The sequence below is a fragment of the Trachinotus anak genome, unplaced genomic scaffold (assembly GCF_046630095.1).
Source record: "Trachinotus anak isolate AG129_WGS33_773 ecotype Australia unplaced genomic scaffold, CSIRO_AGI_Tana_v1 ptg000005l, whole genome shotgun sequence".
NCBI lineage: Eukaryota > Metazoa > Chordata > Actinopteri > Carangiformes > Carangidae > Trachinotus > Trachinotus anak.
This window is the reverse complement of record NW_027273856.1, coordinates 24656428-24673273: the sequence shown is the minus strand read 5'-3', so window position 1 is coordinate 24673273 and position 16846 is coordinate 24656428. Positions and strand designations below refer to the sequence as shown.

General features: G+C 44.4%; 1 protein-coding gene across 2 annotated transcripts in view; it reads left to right on the top strand.

Annotated features, from left to right (window-relative positions):
* The window catches only part of LOC139622095 (tyrosine-protein phosphatase non-receptor type 14-like), a 35832-nt gene that overhangs the window by 16641 nt on the left and 2345 nt on the right, over nt 1–16846 (top strand). For both annotated transcript variants that reach the window (XM_071479220.1, XM_071479222.1), the window contains exons 4-19: nt 4887–4984; nt 6116–6183; nt 6494–6564; nt 6672–6759; nt 6865–6953; nt 7126–7213; nt 7397–7479; nt 7666–7726; nt 8380–8458; nt 9776–10245; nt 10351–11679; nt 13150–13290; nt 14398–14616; nt 15800–15928; nt 16170–16404; nt 16601–16764. In XM_071479220.1, the coding sequence (XP_071335321.1) occupies nt 4887–4984; nt 6116–6183; nt 6494–6564; nt 6672–6759; nt 6865–6953; nt 7126–7213; nt 7397–7479; nt 7666–7726; nt 8380–8458; nt 9776–10245; nt 10351–11679; nt 13150–13290; nt 14398–14616; nt 15800–15928; nt 16170–16404; nt 16601–16764 (3412 nt within the window). The remainder of the gene's footprint in view (nt 1–4886; nt 4985–6115; nt 6184–6493; nt 6565–6671; nt 6760–6864; nt 6954–7125; nt 7214–7396; nt 7480–7665; nt 7727–8379; nt 8459–9775; nt 10246–10350; nt 11680–13149; nt 13291–14397; nt 14617–15799; nt 15929–16169; nt 16405–16600; nt 16765–16846) is intronic.

The window sequence follows — 16846 nt, the reverse complement described above, 5'->3', positions numbered from 1 at the left end:
CAAGACTTGACTTTGGGTTTGTACCTTGTTATTTGTGTGGTTTGAACTCTTGGCCTGTATGTGTTTTTTAGCTGGAATGTATGCATATTTATGAGTCCATGCAGAAAAGTCTGTTTATGCTTGTCTGTAAAAAAGAGAGTGGGAGTAAGTGGATTTGGTTTTTCGGGACATTTTACTTTTCTTTCGCTAAACCATATTAAGTAAAGTAACTTTAAAATTCAAATGCTTCCTACCTTGTTACTTAACTCAAAATATATGTAGTTAGATATGTTACCAATATTGTTTTAACGTTTTAGATGATTGTCACTGTTTTTTATACAGTAAATCAATCTTATTTATCCAATAATATATATCTATGTCTATATCAATCTATATTGACTGCATAGGAATGATATTACTCCCATTTTTTGTATTTAGTTTAACAAACATTATGCATTTAGAAAAGAAAAAAAGATTGCATTAATTAAAACCAGATTATAAGGTTTTAGAAACAAATTCATTCAAACTTTATTGTCAGAAACCACAGGGACAGTTAAGTCTGTCTCTTCTGAGTTAATGAGATTTACTGAGAAAGTAATGTGAGTTTTATAATGTGGTCAGGCCTTTGAAGTTCAGTGTTTGACTGATGCGTAACCTGATACTGGATCTCCCTCTCTTCCCGTCCATCCATTCATCTGTTTCTGCTTCCCTCTCTTCCTCCCTGCATGCAGCTGTGAAAATTACCCAGAGCAGGGGGCTGCAACCTCTGTGTGTCTGTTCGCACCAGTAATCCAAGATAACTGGATCCCATGTAAACACTGTACTCAGTGATGTTAATGCAATCATGCTCATAGTTACAGTAACATGAAGTATGTAGAATTTTCCACTTGTAGTCAGATTACTAAACTGTAAACATTGTAATCAGAGAAATCCAACTGCCTGATGATGCCAGATGATATATATATATATACATATGTGTGTGTGTGTATACAAAGTATATATATTCTGTTTAACAAGCAAATCTTGATATTTGAGAAGGTGTAACCAGCAGATTTTTGGCATTTTTGGTTGATAAACAAACATTTTTCATTGATTATTAAGATTGTTGCCAGTTAATTTACTAATCACTTCAGTTCTAATCAAGTCGTGTGTTTTACTCTCCTCAGTGTTTCCATAAAAACGTAGGTACTGCAAAAACAGTGGCACAGTTTCTCGGCAATATTCACGCCAAGATGGTGACAGAAAATGCCAATAAAAGGTCAAGCCTGAAGTTGAATTACGCAGGGAAACACTTTGATATCGCAACATAATCTGAAGGAGAAATTTTTAGACAACCCACGTAAACATAAATCAGAGTTATGCCTCACTCAGAGTAGTGGTTATAATGTTTGGAGTGTTTTGGCGTGTGTGTGTGTGTGTGTTTGTGTGTGTGAGAGAGAGAGAGAGAGAGAGAGAGAGTCTGCTCCACAGAGATTGACCCCCACAATGTGTCTTGCGTAATCCCAGAATACCTACTATAAATTACTCACTTGTTACTAGATATCCTGTTCTACCACTTTAGCTTATTCTTGGCCTTGGATTTGACCAATTTTACCACACAGACATGTTGCAGAAGGCGAGGTGCAGTGTATGTGTGGGTGAAACCTTCTGTTCCTTCTGTCTCACTGATATGAAGGAGGGGCAAAATGGCCCAGAGAGAGAAAGCGAGGAACCTAAACAGTGAGCTGTTGACCAGAGTGAGGCCAGCTGGCCTCAGCAGCCCCCAAGGCTAACAGCACCAACAGCCTTGAAATCCTAGCTTTGTTCAGCTAGTTACCACACGTACATACGCGCGCACACACACACACACACACACACACACACACACACACACACACAAACACACAGCTGTACTGTGTTGTGCCCCTTGCTGATTCAACACATTTCAAAGTGAAATCCTCCTGCCTCCCACACAAGCTGTCTGGACCCATCCTGGGGCTGAGGGGGTTGTCAGGGTCATACCACTGCAGAGATGGGTTGGGGGCGGAGGTGGGGGTTGAAGCATATGTACACACATATGCACATTCATGCATGCATGCACATATGCTTGCAGGATTGTTGTCCAGGCCTCTTGGACATCTGGCAGCATGTCTTGAGCGAGGCTCGAACATGCGTGGGCATATAAAGGGCTCTTTGTGCCTGTGTGGCTGCCTGGAGTGCCAGCAGAGCACTCTGCCATGGTGGAAGTCACAAGTTACTCCAAGTAAGGAAAGCTGTACCTCATGTCTGTGTATGCATGTTCACCTGTTATTACAGCACGGTGATGTCATTCAGACATACATGCCAGGTGTGTGCTGCTATAAGGACGTCTTTGTTGACAGCTATGTGTAGGCTAAAGGAGTAGCACTCTATGTGGCAGAACACATAATAAAAACTTAAATAGGTCTTTGTATTTGAGCAATGCTTGGGTGCTCAAATGAGTTTGTAATGTAAGGTAATAGGCGTCTCTTGCGATCTCTAGATGCAAAAGAAACACAAAGTTGCGTTTAATTTTTCAGACTTTCGTCTAACGTTTCCATGATGTTTTATCTCTTTTTTCAACTGATCACAACCTGCAGACAAATACAACTTGTGTTCTGGGATCACACGTAGATAGGTTTGTGTTAAAAACCAAAACTGTTGGGAACCACTGTTCTATGTTTTGTGGCTGTTTTGTGTAATTTGGGCTCTCCCATGAGGCGCACCGTGACACTCTTGTCTTCTGCCTTTCACTCTCATGCTTTCATTTGTTCATAGTCATTTCTACAGTTTACCATCCGCCTCTTCACCACTGACCTCGCATATATATAAACACCATCATGTTGCTGCCATTGAACCTCCAACCACTGTCAACCTCAACATTTCCCCAGACCCCATATGGAGAGTGCTGGGAAAACACTGAGAGTTTGTAAAAACAAAAGTCCACAATCATTTGAAGGGTTTTGTGTCCTGTGAAGCCCCCCCCCCCCCAGACCGCATCAGGCCACGCCCCCTACTGCAGCCGCGGTGGTTGGGGTTGGCTAATTAGAGGGTTGCCACGGGAACGGAATGGCAACTTGGCCAACGGGTGTAATGACAGGGTGAGGAAGGAGGGCGGGGTCAGATTATAGGCCCGGGAGTACGCTGAGAGGAGCTCAAAAAAGAAAAGCAGAAGAAGAAGTGGGGGCGAGGGGGAGAAAATGCGAAAGAGAATATGAAACATGAAAGATGTGAGGAGGTAAAGCAGGAAAAGTATGAAGGGAGCTGAGTAGTAGAGGATGGTTGAGAGCAAGTTTGAATAAAGACACCAAATAGGAATAAAAAAACAAAACAAAACTGAGGCATTAACTTAAAATCTTGTGTCTTTTTGAGGAAGATGAGTGAATGACGAAGCATGTACGACTCAGTGGTTTCAACATAGAAGTTTGTGTACTCGGGCATGTATGCTTCCATTGGGACTCTTTATGACTGTGTGTGTGTGTGTGTGTGTTGGTGTGCATGTGGATGTCAGAAAAGGTGTCTCACAGCCCACATTGAAAAGCCTCAGCCTGTGGTCACCATGGCAACAAACAGGAAACGGTGCACAAGTTTTTATGCAGCTGAGCCTGGTCGCCCTGACAGTTCTCTCTTTCCTCCTGTGTGGCCACTCCATTCTTCAAAAGACAAACATCCACTTGGACCGCGGCTAAAAGTGGACAAAAGGAGCTCAGAAACTTAAGGAGCGTGGTGTATTTCAGCCTCTTGGTTTTGGGACTTGTACCACATTTTGTGAAGGCTGCAAGTGCGCTCAACAATCTGAGCAGTGTCATCATATCATCTTACGCTTGGCAAAAGCACTTCTGCTCAAAACCACGGGGCACTGAGTCTCAGTTTGCCTCATATTTGCACCACAGTTATAATACTCTTCTTTTGCCCAGCTGGTGTTAAAGAAATCTACCTAAGATTTAACTCAGCCCTTATTAGCGTCATGCTCGGTGTTTGCTGAAAATTTACAGACCTATAAAATCATTTTGTTTAGCCTCTACTAGTATACATTTGGCATTCCTCTCAAGTCAAAAGTGAGTCATTGGTATTTCAAATAGAGGTGATTCACTCATTCCTCACTTGGATTCTGCAACAGGCCTCTTTGGCATTGTTTTTACCGGCTAATGCTGTTGCCAATACTGTCTTGACGCATACTTTCTGTTGCACAAACCAGAAGCATAAGAATATGTCTCTCTGTGGTGTCTCAGTAGATGTTTGCAATCCTTTCAGTTGCTAATGTGAAACGCCTTGAGCACAGCTCTTCTTACTTTCTTTGGAGAAATGTGTTGAACTGAGACCCATCATGTTTTCCAGCTCGATTTTTACATAAGTGGTGTTCAGAGACAGTGTGGCTAGTTGGAAAAATAACGCTGACTGCCAGCCGAATTCTGGTGAGTTCCTGAAAGCCAATAAGAGTGCCTATTCTACCACCCACTTAGTCAGACTTTTTGTACAGTTTAGCTGGTAGAAAGGCTGTGGTATGCAGTCTGATATGTAAAAACAAGACTTCCACACGACTCAACTGCACAGCAGTGCTTTGAGATAAATGCTGACATCAGTGTGCTAACATGCCCACCGTAAAATGTGCTGCATTTTCATCACCTTAGTTTAGACATTTATTGCTTTCCACTAAACACAAAGTACAGCAAAGGCTGATGGGAATATCACAAGTTATGCAGGACAATCTGGTCATGAACCACAGTATTGGAAAAAAATAGAATCTTGACCTGATGATGGTGTGAGTGGAAAAAGTCAGGGAAAGAGCAAAGTCTTCAGGTTTCATCCTCTGGGGAGCATGAATAGATACAAAATTTCAGCAACACCGGTGTCACACTTAGATGGGACTCTCCAGCACCTCATCTGAATAATACATTCCTCCTTTCTAGGTATCAGTATTACTTGCAGGTGAAGAAGGAGGTGTTGGATGGACGTCTCCAGTGCACAGTAGAGCAGGGGATCAGACTAGCGGGCCTAGCAGTACAAGGTAACACACACACACACACACACACACACTCACACACACATGCATGAACAAACATCTCATGTGAATAATCTACCAGAGGGAGACAGACAGCACAAGAGAGAAAGAGTGAGCGCAAACTCACACTTTCTCGGGACATCTTGACTTCACTACCTAATATGGCTGCATACCACTTGGAGAGCCCAGTCCACTTGAGTTCCTATGGTATCAGTCTTAACACACACACACACACACACACACACACAACCTCACTCCATCTTCTTGGACTTGTTCCTGGGTGCTGTCTGTGTCTCAGGGGGAATGTAAACAGACTGTTAGCTTATCACTAGCTCCAAGGTTAGCCTCAGTAGCATCAGGAAGACTCTTATCTGTCAGGAGGCAAGGCTCCTCCGCTGCACCTCCTTTTGTCAGACAAACAGCAGAGCAGTACTTAGGATGTACTTACAGGCCCTATCAGGAGGACTGAGCTTGTTATGGAGGTGGTGTTTTATTTGCAATAAAGCCCACAGCAGAGTAGTTACAAGGAATGAGGAACAAATCTGGGATTAATTAGTTAGCTACTTAAAATACCTGTTTGCTAATTATGCTAACAAGTGCTGATTACTCTGAATCAGACTGTTAGCCAAAGTACAAACATACAGTAATTTTATCCCTGTATTTCTTCCATAGAAGTGTTATAAAACTCTTTGGAAAAGAGGCTTAAGCTACATTTAAAAAAAGTGTAACGAGGTTTTAGCTTCTTAGCAAATTGATATCAATATTACAATGTTACTTAGAGCAAGGTATGTAAGGTGATTTGTTTATCGTTTGTTGGTAGAATACAGTAGATTTTTGTAACTTTATAGAGAAATGGAAAATATGTGTTAATTAGAAAGGCTGTAAGTTAATGTTTCTTTTTTGTGTTAGCGTCTTTGACATGTTTCCTTTGGAATTAATAAGGTTTGATGTTATCATATGAAAATATGAAGTTAGTGAAGGCCAACAAAAACTTTTTTTTAATAACATACATCTTCAGTTCACATTCAAGTGTGACATACTGTTACATATACACAAAAAGATTATTAATATATTTATGTCTTTCTCTCTCTCCTGTGTGTGTGTTTGTGTGTGTGTGTGTGTGTGTGTGTGTTTTAGCGGACTTTGGAGACTTCACTCAGTTCATGTCTCAGGACTTCCTCAGGGAGTATGTGCTCTTCCCAGTGGTGAGTTGTCAAACCATTACTGTTCAAATATGAGTTGTGTGTTTGTGTGGGTGTCTGTGTCTGTGTTGCCTGAGGGCAGACATTCTTGTGTCACCTGTGTACCTCCTCCCTCTGCATACCTGATTGACAGGCAGAACATGAGCGTGAATCTGTGTAAGAGAGAGCGAGATAAAGATCTACGGTTAACTTTTTCATTGCCGTCTCTCTATCCTCCATCACCTGCTGCTTGTTTTTCCTTTGTTATCCCAGTCTCATCCATCTCTGTCTCACGTGCTGCCTCATGTTTTGTCCACTCTGTTGTTTCTCTCAGAACTGGCCGAATGGAGACGAGGTGCTGGAGGAGTGGACGCAGAAAGTTGCAGAGGAGCACAAGAGTCACTGGTACTGTCAGCGTCATTTCATCCTATTTGTACATGTGTGCACACGTGAGGAAAAAGAGAGAGGAAAAAGATGACATTCCTGTTCCTGTATCTGTGTGTACTCTCCAGTCGAATGCAGGCCGCTGAAGCAGAGCTGCTTTACATCAAAGAGGTGGAGAAACTGGATGGTTTTGGCCAGGAGAGCTTTGCTGCCAAGGTAGAAAAATGACATATCACCCCCAGCCTCCTACACACACACATCTACAGAGCAGCCATTTTCTTTGATAGTGAGACTGATATCATATTTATTCTTCCTCCACAGGACAACTACACCAACGACATTTTCATTGGTGTGTCCTTCATTGGGGTATTTGTCAAACACAGAAATGGCAGATCCATCATGCTCCACAAGTACGTTGCCCCTCCGTATTTATCTATTTTTGTAGCCTGTATGAAGTTTGACCCGCTTTGTGACACAAATAAATTAATATGCAAGAAAATATTATATATTCTGTGTGGGAAAATTCAGTTCTTGTGTGCATTTTTGTTGATGTGTGTGTGTTTCTGTGTGTGTGTGCGACAGATGGAAGGACATTGGTACCATAGCGCACAACAAGTCAGCCATCACAGTGGAGATAACAAGCAGAGACGACACCATCATTTTTCACATGGTGAGTGTTGTGTCTGGAAGTGGTCTCAGCACACGCATACACACATGCTTCCTACAAGGTTTCTAGTGGGAAGTGCAAAAACCCCCCCCAAAAAACCGCACATTCACTGGGGCACATTCAGTCTTGATTTTCTATAAATAATTTAAAATATCAATGTTTTTCTTTCTGTGTTTGTATCTGCAGGAGGATATGGAAATGGCCAAGTACATCGCTCGTCTTTTCACGGCCAGACACAAATTCTACAAACAGAACAAGATCTGTGCAGAGTGAGTCTGGAGGCCACACGGAGAGGCCATCTGAAGGCCAACGCAACATTTATATCCATTATTATCAGACATTTCATTTTCCTGTCGACTTAACCAACCTGTCTGAGCGTTATTGTAAAGTGATGCAGAGTTCACGGTGCTTTTAGTTTGTAAATCATCTTCTGTGTCGTTACCTTTTCTCTTCAGGCCCACTCACTCACCTGCACCAATCAGGAGGAGACCCACCTGGACCCACCGCCTCTCTCTGGTACCGTCACAAGCATTTGCTCTCTTTGATTTGGTTTAATACCGCTTGTTACTGCTCAGTGGTTTGACACAGTCCTGTTTATTATTGCCTCTGGCCAGTAGAAATGAGACCAGAAGCCAGGACACAGAGGGAGAATTTGGGAGGGAGGACAGAAACGGCCGTGGTTAGAGATTTGACCCTGCTCTCCCACTCAGGGCAGCTCTTAATTGTGCCATGGAGCCTTGGTTTTAACGTGTGTTGCTGGTGTGGTGGGTGTTGTTGGAAAGTTTGCAAGGGTGTTGCTTGGTCTGATTTCCGGTGCGACAATGAAGGCAGTGATTTGTGCGTCTCCTTCCCTGCTGGCCAGACAATGGCTAGGCTAAATGTGGCACAATGACTGTTCAGTCAGTCCACTCGAGTGCTCAGATGTCTGTCTTGAGAACCGCAGGCATTGGTGGTTGACAACTCCACGGCCCTAGAGTAGATCTGAGTCACAGTCAACTGTTGTGTAGATGAAAATTAACCTATTTAGAGTTATGCTTACCGAGAGTTTGTGACATGTTAATGTTTATTTAGAGATACTGATTCGGTATTTGCAGATTGTGATGACATGTATAACTTGGAGGTTTTACATCTTCTTAACTGTATTGCATTAAATGTGTGTCTTCATCCAGACGCGTCCCCAGTCCTGTAACTTCCAGTCAATGCATTCCCAGTATGGAGAGCATTATCAGGACACGCAGAGCTCTCAAGGTACGTGTAAACCGCAGACACACTCAGACAAACACAAACACAGAGCAAGCTTCAAGCTCCCTCCAGCTCACTGCTTTAACCACAGTGTGATTTATGATTTCTGCCTCCCTCATAAGAAGTGAAGCGGTTCAATGGAGCTAATTGTGTCTTTCCCATCCAGCGTGTGACTCACAGCCCATTTGTATTTTAAACAATCTCCCAGCCAATTAGAGCCCCAGCATTAGGGGTGCAGAGCAGTGACCTCATGTGTGCTTCACTCTTTCATTGACATGTTCACACACTCGGTCTGCCTTATAATCCGATGAGGTTCAGTCATGTCGGCCTGACGGTAAAACAGAGCATGTGGAAAAACATTTTGGGTGTGCTGCTTTTGCGTGGGTGTGAGATCATTCTCGAGTGTGACCTCAGGCATCACACTCCGTTTGTGTGGATGGAGATTATGTATGTTTGCCGGCTTGTGGGCTTGAGATAGTTTCACACGAGATGAGAGAATGCTCTATTTGTCAGATAAAGAGCAACAACATGCATACCACTGTCTCCTCGATTACGGTAGGAAAAAAATATTCCCATCATAGAACTATACTGTTCTAAGCTGGTTAACGACTGGGAGGAAATTTTCACAATTTTTCTAAGTTGGTTGTTACTGCTATGCAACTACAAACCAAAGATGAGCCATTGAACCATTTTTGCCACATCAGAGACACCTTGAAGGGGCCACAAAGTGTTCATTGCTTATGGCTTTGTAACAGCTAAGAAAATGGAGCTACAGCACTGGAAAACACCAGAACGGCGTTCAGTGTAGCACTGGCTAAGTGAACTGTCAGCTACCCTCCACTATAAAAATACTAGATTTACTCCAAGGGCCAAAACTGAGGATTTTAGGAAAATGTGGTCCTGTTGCTTTTCTGCAAAAAATGTGTATTAATCCTAATGATAAACCTCAACCTCTGACAGCTCTTAGAGGTCTAGACTGGCATATTTTTTGCTTTTAATTTATGTACTTTTCTTTTGATTTTGATTGTCTTGTCAGCATGAAAACGATGTGTTTTTGTGGGTTAACCAACTTTACTGGCTTTATTTTATGGAATACTGAAGCATAGAAATGTACCAACTGTGTGAACACTAACAGAGCTTCAATAAACATGCAACATCCAAAAAACAAAAAAATAAGATATTTCAAATCTTTAAAAAAAAATCTCACTACTGTACATCTTTGTGTCATTGAATGGATTTAGTGCATAAATAGGTTTAAAGCTGTCTGGAGCACAGCAATTAGTTTATAATGCTTCTTATTCATTTATTTCTTTTGCTCTTTAGACAGCATCTTCCATGACGACCCCTACTACAAGTCAGAAACCAGTCTGGACCGTTGCCCGGTGGACTTTCCTTTCCGAAATGGCACCGTGCCCAATGGAAGCATGTACAGCAGCCCCAGCCTGAGCTCCCTCAATCATTCCCAGACTTTCGTCCCGCCCTCGCCCATATCCTCCAACCTCAGCATCCCCGGCAGTGAACTCATGCGCCCTGACTATATCCCCAGCCACCGCCACAGCGCCATCATTGCTCCGTCCTACCGGCCCACGCCTGAGTATGATGCTGTCATGAGGCAGAAGCGCCACATGCTCCCCGCTCACCATGATCTCCACAGCCAATCACTGCGCAGTCTGAACATCAGTAATGCCTGTGCTTACCGCCAGCCTGAAGCTCTGGTGTACAGCCAGCCTGAGATGAGGGAGAGGGGCCCTTATCATGGCCTAGGGCCCAGCCCTGGACCTTACACACCACAGGTAGAGGTGGATTCTCTGAATAAATTGAACTACTGTTTGATTTTTGTTTTTACCTTCTAGCTCTTTTCTATATTTCACACTGTTTTGTCACTGTCTAACTTGCAGATCAGCTACAGTAAGCCGGTGTCACATGGCCCTCATCAGGGAGGACCAGCCAGCAGCCAGGGCCCCTGTCATTCACCCTGTGTTAATGGTGGCGGAGGCAGCGGTGGAGGTGGAGGTGTAGGAAGCTCTATCTCTCACACTGTCAGCACACCTGAGTTGGCAAATACCAAACAACAGGGTACCAGTGCGGGAAACTATGCAGCAACAGCCAACATGCTGAGAAACCACATGTCACGCCCCCCTCCACCTTATCCTTCCAGCTCCTTCCGCCCGGCCACCAGCACACCGGACCTGGCCAGCCACCGCCACCGCTGCATCGGGGGCAGCAGTCCGGAGCTGGTTACCCGCATGGTGCAGCTGTCGGTCAAGACCTTCCAGCCGGACAGCTCAGCCGTGGTGCATCAGTCCCTGCAGGAGGTTAGTGAACCATTAACTGCAGCTGCTAAGCACCGGTCCACTCTGGGCAAGAGACACAGCATGGAGGTGATCAGCAGCATGAGAGGAGGAGGGGGAGGGATGGAGGGCATGGTGATGAAGGGCATGAACGCTCCACTTCATCGGAGGAATACACTCAGAGAACATGTGATGCCACCTCAGCCTCAGTCCATTCCTCAGCCCCAGCCCCAAGCCCCTCAGTCACAACCGCAGTCACAGCCCCAGCCTCCACCTCAGCAGCCGAAGGAGTTGCCCATGCAGATGCCTGCCCAGAAAGCACCCGAGGCCTCTGTAGCGCCACCTGCAGCAGTGGCCTACCAGCATCAAAAGACTCTTTCTAATGCCACAATGCTCATTCATAGTAGTGAGAGTGAAGAGGAGGAGGAGGAGGAGGAAGAGGAGAGGCCTGAGCTGGATGTTCAAATCCCAGGTCTCAACGAGGACATCAGCATCAGCGCTCAGCTCCAGGCTGCTCTGGCCAAATTGCCCAACAAGCCCCCTCCAGAGTACCCTGGTCCTCCTAGACCTGCTAGCAATGCTCAGATCCGCAACCACACCCACAATCACAACCACACTCACCACCACAACCACAATCAAGGACCACAGAGCAACCAGGGACCAATGGACCCAAACCAAGCCCAGGGCCGAGCCCTCAAAACTGGGCAGAGTCAGGGTGGTGGTGGGCCTGGAGGAGGTTGTGGTGCAGGTGCTGGTGGGACACTGACCCGAGGGGACCAGGGTGGAGTGAATGGAATAGTTTTAGGTCCATCCATCTCAGAACCGGACCTGACCAGTGTGAAGGAGAGGGTGAGGAAGGAGCCGGTCAAAGAAAGGCCAGTGTCGGAGATGTTCTCTTTGGAAGACAGCATAGTGGAGAGGGAGATCGCTCAAAGGGTAAGACAATCACATCAACTTTTCAGATGTGAGGACTTTCTATTGTTCTCTGTATTAGATGATTTTAGTATATTTTTTCAATTAGATCATGTGTTTTTTTAAATCTATTTTTGGACTTTGAACTGAATTTGAAATTTGAAGGCTCTGAGAAATTATGATGGACATTTTTCGATATTTAATGTTATAAATTAAATGATTGAATTTAAACTGATCTGTAATTTATCAAAACACCTATTGACTAAATCTGTGAAAATATTACAGTGTATAAGCATTAGTCGTATTAACGCAAATGTTGTATTTTGGTGTCAAAAACAGGCTTGATTGTGCCATTCTGTATATTTGTGATGTGTAGAGGATAATGGTACCAAAGCTTTAAAGAAGATGTCAAATTATGATCAAATCCAGAGATGTAAAAGTAATTCAGCAGAAATGTCAAAGCAGAACGTCATCCTGCACTGAACAAAGGAAGCCAGCATACTGGTGCAGTTTAAATGTTACGGTCTGTTGTTTGCTAGTTTCATAGCTCCTGATTAGCAGTAATCCGGGTTTCAGCACCTGTGAGGGTAGCACTAGGCTCTGAGTTGCCCCATGCAGCTAAAGCCCCTATAAATCCCTCAGATTATTCTTTGGGTTAGGTGTTCTTGTGTAGGTCGGCTCTTTGTTAAGGCGCAAAGATTTGACAGAGTGCCAGAGTCCAGGTATAAGTTAAATCATATAATCGCCTCACTTGGTTGTGATAAACCTCTGTGTTCAAGACTGACCAGGTGTGGCTGACTGTTTATGGTTGATTTGAGTTTAGAAATGTATTGACATTACTCCCATCCAAAACTCCAAAGCTAATATCTCTCTTTCATACCAGGTGGTTGAGCTCATACATAGAGGGTACCCCTGGTGACCCTCAAGCTGTTGTTTTGACTGTCCCACAAGGAATGAAGGAGGTGGAGAGGGGAAGGGCGGAGCTGTCCTGGAAGTTTAATAGCATCAGAGATTAGGAGAGGTAATCCTTGGAGGAAGGAGTGACCGTGCAATGTGGGTCAGAGTTTGGTAGACAGACAGAAAAAGAGTCAGGGTGTGTTCTGGAAAGAAGAGGAGGCTGAAGACGTAGATGGGGATAGACAAAGGGATGAAGGAATGAAAAATATGTGAGAGAGGACAAAACAAGGATGAAAGGAAAAGTTGAAGGCAATGAGATGGATAATAAGGTACAAGTCTACTCTTAATAGGCTTTGTATACAGGGCTTGCTAGTTCACACTTTTGGACAGAATACAAGGGGATTGGTAGAGCCAAGCTTGCCCTACAAACAGGACCCGAACACATACACGCATGCACATGCACGTCAAATTCTCCCCACCCACTTCCGTACACGCACATGTGCGCGCACGCTGCACTCAGGCCACGGCAGGTCAGTCAGTCTTGCAATGCTGCCGGTACCTGTAACCATGACACCGGGATTTTCCTCTCTCTTGAAGACGCTGGAAAGACAGAAGATGTCCGTGGACTCCATGAAGAGACCGCTGATGATGGCCGCCCTCAACGGCCTGTATGTGGCCCGGATGCCTGTCCCCAAGAGTCCCACAGAGGACGGCGCCAAGGCGGCTACCGACGAGCGGGTAAGATGCTCCCTCATGCTCTAGAAGTTATGTGTGTCGAGATTTCATTACTTAAATTATACATCATGAATCTCACTCTTTTGGCTTGTTTTTCAGGAAGACAGTATGTGCTGTTGATTGATAGATAACAGTAGACCTTGCTCTGCCTGTATCTTCTTGAATATATGATTGTGTAAAAATTGGGGCTGTGGTCACATAAATTTTGTATGTTTATGATACTGTAGATACAAAACAAACTTTTTACAGCTTAATTTTTTACTCACAATTGCTCAAAAAGAATGTAAACAAACAAATTCTGACAAAAAATATAATCACAGCAGATTTATACAGCTACTTCTAATCTTGATTAAGAGTCCTTTCATTCAAGAAGAATTCAGAAACTTTTAAGCCCACATTTGACTTATTCAAATTGTTTTTAACGATTGGAGGATCGAGATGATGCGAGGCCCTTTTTACCAGCAGCTTTCTCACCTGTTGACTAAGAGGTTTGGCAGATAGTTGTCACGATAAAACTCAAAAACAGCCTCTGATAATCACATTGATTTAATGAATTCCACTTCCCCAGTACTGTCTGTTTGCTCCCCTTTGAGCGCAGAGATGTGAAGCCCAGTCTTTGTCCCCGCTGTTGCTAAGCTAACGGGGGCAAGCCCTAAGTGGGCTGTGGAACGCGTGGCATGGTGGTGCTTATCGCCTCTGGGCCCGCTGGTATGTTAAGAATGTGACCCGAGAGAGAGCGAGCAAACCGCAGAGACAGAGGGATAGAAAGAGAGAGAGAGACAGAGATGCTGCTCCCTCAGACATGACTGGCCTAATAAACACGTACCCCCACCAGGATGAAAAACATCACCGCATATCCTGCTCTTTTACAGCTGTGTTGATGCTTTATACATGGTTTGATTCAGTAGTCTGTTAAGAAATGTGGGCATATATTGTAATGGGATTTCTCCATCTTGCTGGTCTGAATAGTCTCTTAGGTATGATGGAATGTAAACGAATAAAAGCTCTTTGGGGACTGAAAGAGAAGAACCTCTGAATTATGTGTTGCTCCGTATTCAGTGACTGACACCCCCCCCTCCTCTCCTCCTCTCTTTCTCTCTGTTTCTCCAGTGTAAGACCTTGGAGTTGAAGCTGGAAGAGGAACGAGTCTTCACTGAGTATGAGCAGGTGCCCAAGAAGAGGGCGAACTGTGTCCTCACCACAGCAACTCTGCCCGAAAACACAGAGCGCAACCGTTTCCGTGACGTCGTTCCTTATGAAGAGAATCGGGTCGAGCTTGTGCCCAACAAGGAGAACAACACAGGCTACATTAATGCCTCGCATATCAAGGTGTGATCATTTATGTGATCCAGACTTTGATGTAACTGATTTGATGCCTTTCCTGTGTTTGCTCATGAGGTACACTGTCCTTTGAAAACCATGTATCTCTAAAATAGGATGTGATCATGGGATCCTGAATTTGAAATCAGACTTTTTCAGTGTGAATGTATGTAGAGGAGAATAATGACATAGAATGGGAAAAAGTCAAATTTAGAGATAAAATATTTCACGAAGTGCTTTATGTTTATGTGTATGGCTCTGAACCATGGTTGCAAGTGCTTTGCAACATGCGAATCATACAACACAAATTGAATCAAAGGGTATAAACTTGATACATTCAGCTCTCTGCTAGTCATTGTTGTGGGCATTTCTAGGCAGGGAATTGCTCGGAGGAAAGGATGAAAGGCAGCCATTGAAGGCTGTTTGGGCCTTTAAGCTCACAGAGCTTGTGGAATTCCCAAAGAATGTGGTCCAAACTCCAAACCCTCTTAAGTCAACCTGAGCTGCTCTCACTAGCCCTCTATTCATGCTTAGTTGCAAACAGTGTGTGTGCACAAGCTTGTGTGTATGCATGAGTTTGTGTTTTGTGTGTATGCCTAATTGCGATCCGGTGCGAGAGTGCGATCACCGCACTGAATCGCCTCCTATCACGCTGTAACCCTCTTACTTTCCCCCGTCATTTAAGGTAGCTGCTGCAGAACAAAAGGCCTTGTTTATTCCCCATCCAACTCCTAATACTGTGTTTACAGTCACGAGGTGGCCTGAGGAATCGGCCGAGACATGTTCATTATGTAATGGCTCTATGAAGTCTCAGTGGTTGGAGTGTATCAAAGACAGGAAGTGTTTCAGTGCCGTGTGTGGCCTTATGGTTATTAATGAGGGAACGCAAAGGAAAGTTAGAGGAGAGGAGTTGATAGTTTTATAAATGAGAGAGAACTGTGGAGAAAAATAAGAGGTGTTTATACTGCCCTCCAGTGGTGGATGAAATTATTGTCAATGCCTTAAATGAGCTGGAAATGTAATACATTTCAAAATATAAATTCACACATTTTTTTGGGTTAAAATGTGACTTTTTAATTGTATTTATCTTAAATTTTGCTTTTTAATGAATTATATAACTATAATCTGCATGGGCACTAATTGATTGTTTATGTATCTGTGTGTGTTTGTGTGTGTGTGTGTGTTTTCCCAGGTGATGATCAGAGGGGAGGAGTGGCACTACATTGCCACCCAGGGCCCGCTAGCCAACACCTGTGCCGACTTCTGGCAGATGGTCTGGGAGCAGGGGGTCAACGTCATCGCCATGGTTACTGCAGAGGAGGTATACACACACAAACACACACACCTATGCACCCACATGGCATACGCAGATGTGGATATTTTTCAACAGCTGACAGCTGGCGTTTGTCTGTGTGTGTGAAATACGATGACAGTGAGAGTGTGTTTGTCACTTTGTCTTTGTGTGTTTGTGTGTATGTGTAAAAGTTATCCCCCTCTTCTGCTTCTTCCCTCCGATCTCCAATCAATCCTCATCCTGCACTCTTCACTCTCTCTCCATCCAGGAGGGTGGCCGGTCCAAGAGTCACCGCTACTGGCCTAAACTGGGCTCCAAACACAACTCGGCCACTCATGGCAAGTTCAAGGTGACCACCAAATTCCGCACCGACTCAGGCTGCTACGCCACCACGGGGTTAAAGGTCAAACACCTGCTGTCTGGCCAGGAGAGGACGGTCTGGCACCTGCAGTACACTGACTGGCCTGAGCAGGGCTGTCCCGAATATGTCGTGGGATTTCTCTGTGAGTGGCACTGTCATTATTATCATCACCAATTTCACATCAGGACGTGATGAAGCAACTGCTGTACCGTCATTATTAAATATCTAATTAAAGGAATAGTTCAACAAGTGTTAGCAGTTAACCGCATTCAGTGAAGTCTCTCTACAGCCTGGTAAACACTATGTCCACATCTCACCTTTGTCCTTCTTCCCTGCAGCCTACCTAGAGGAGATCCAGTCTGTAAGGAGACACACTAACTCCATGCTGGACACTTCAAAGAGCCTCAATCCTCCTGTGGTGGTGCACTGTAGCGCTGGTGTGGGTCGAACCGGTGTGGTCATCCTCACTGAGCTCATGATCAGCTGCCTGGAGCACAATGAGGTGGGTGGACTGGGGCCCTACAGTCAGGGTTGCAAATTCAAGAATCTGATTGGGCTCTGTTTAAGTTTAAGTCAAGGGAGAT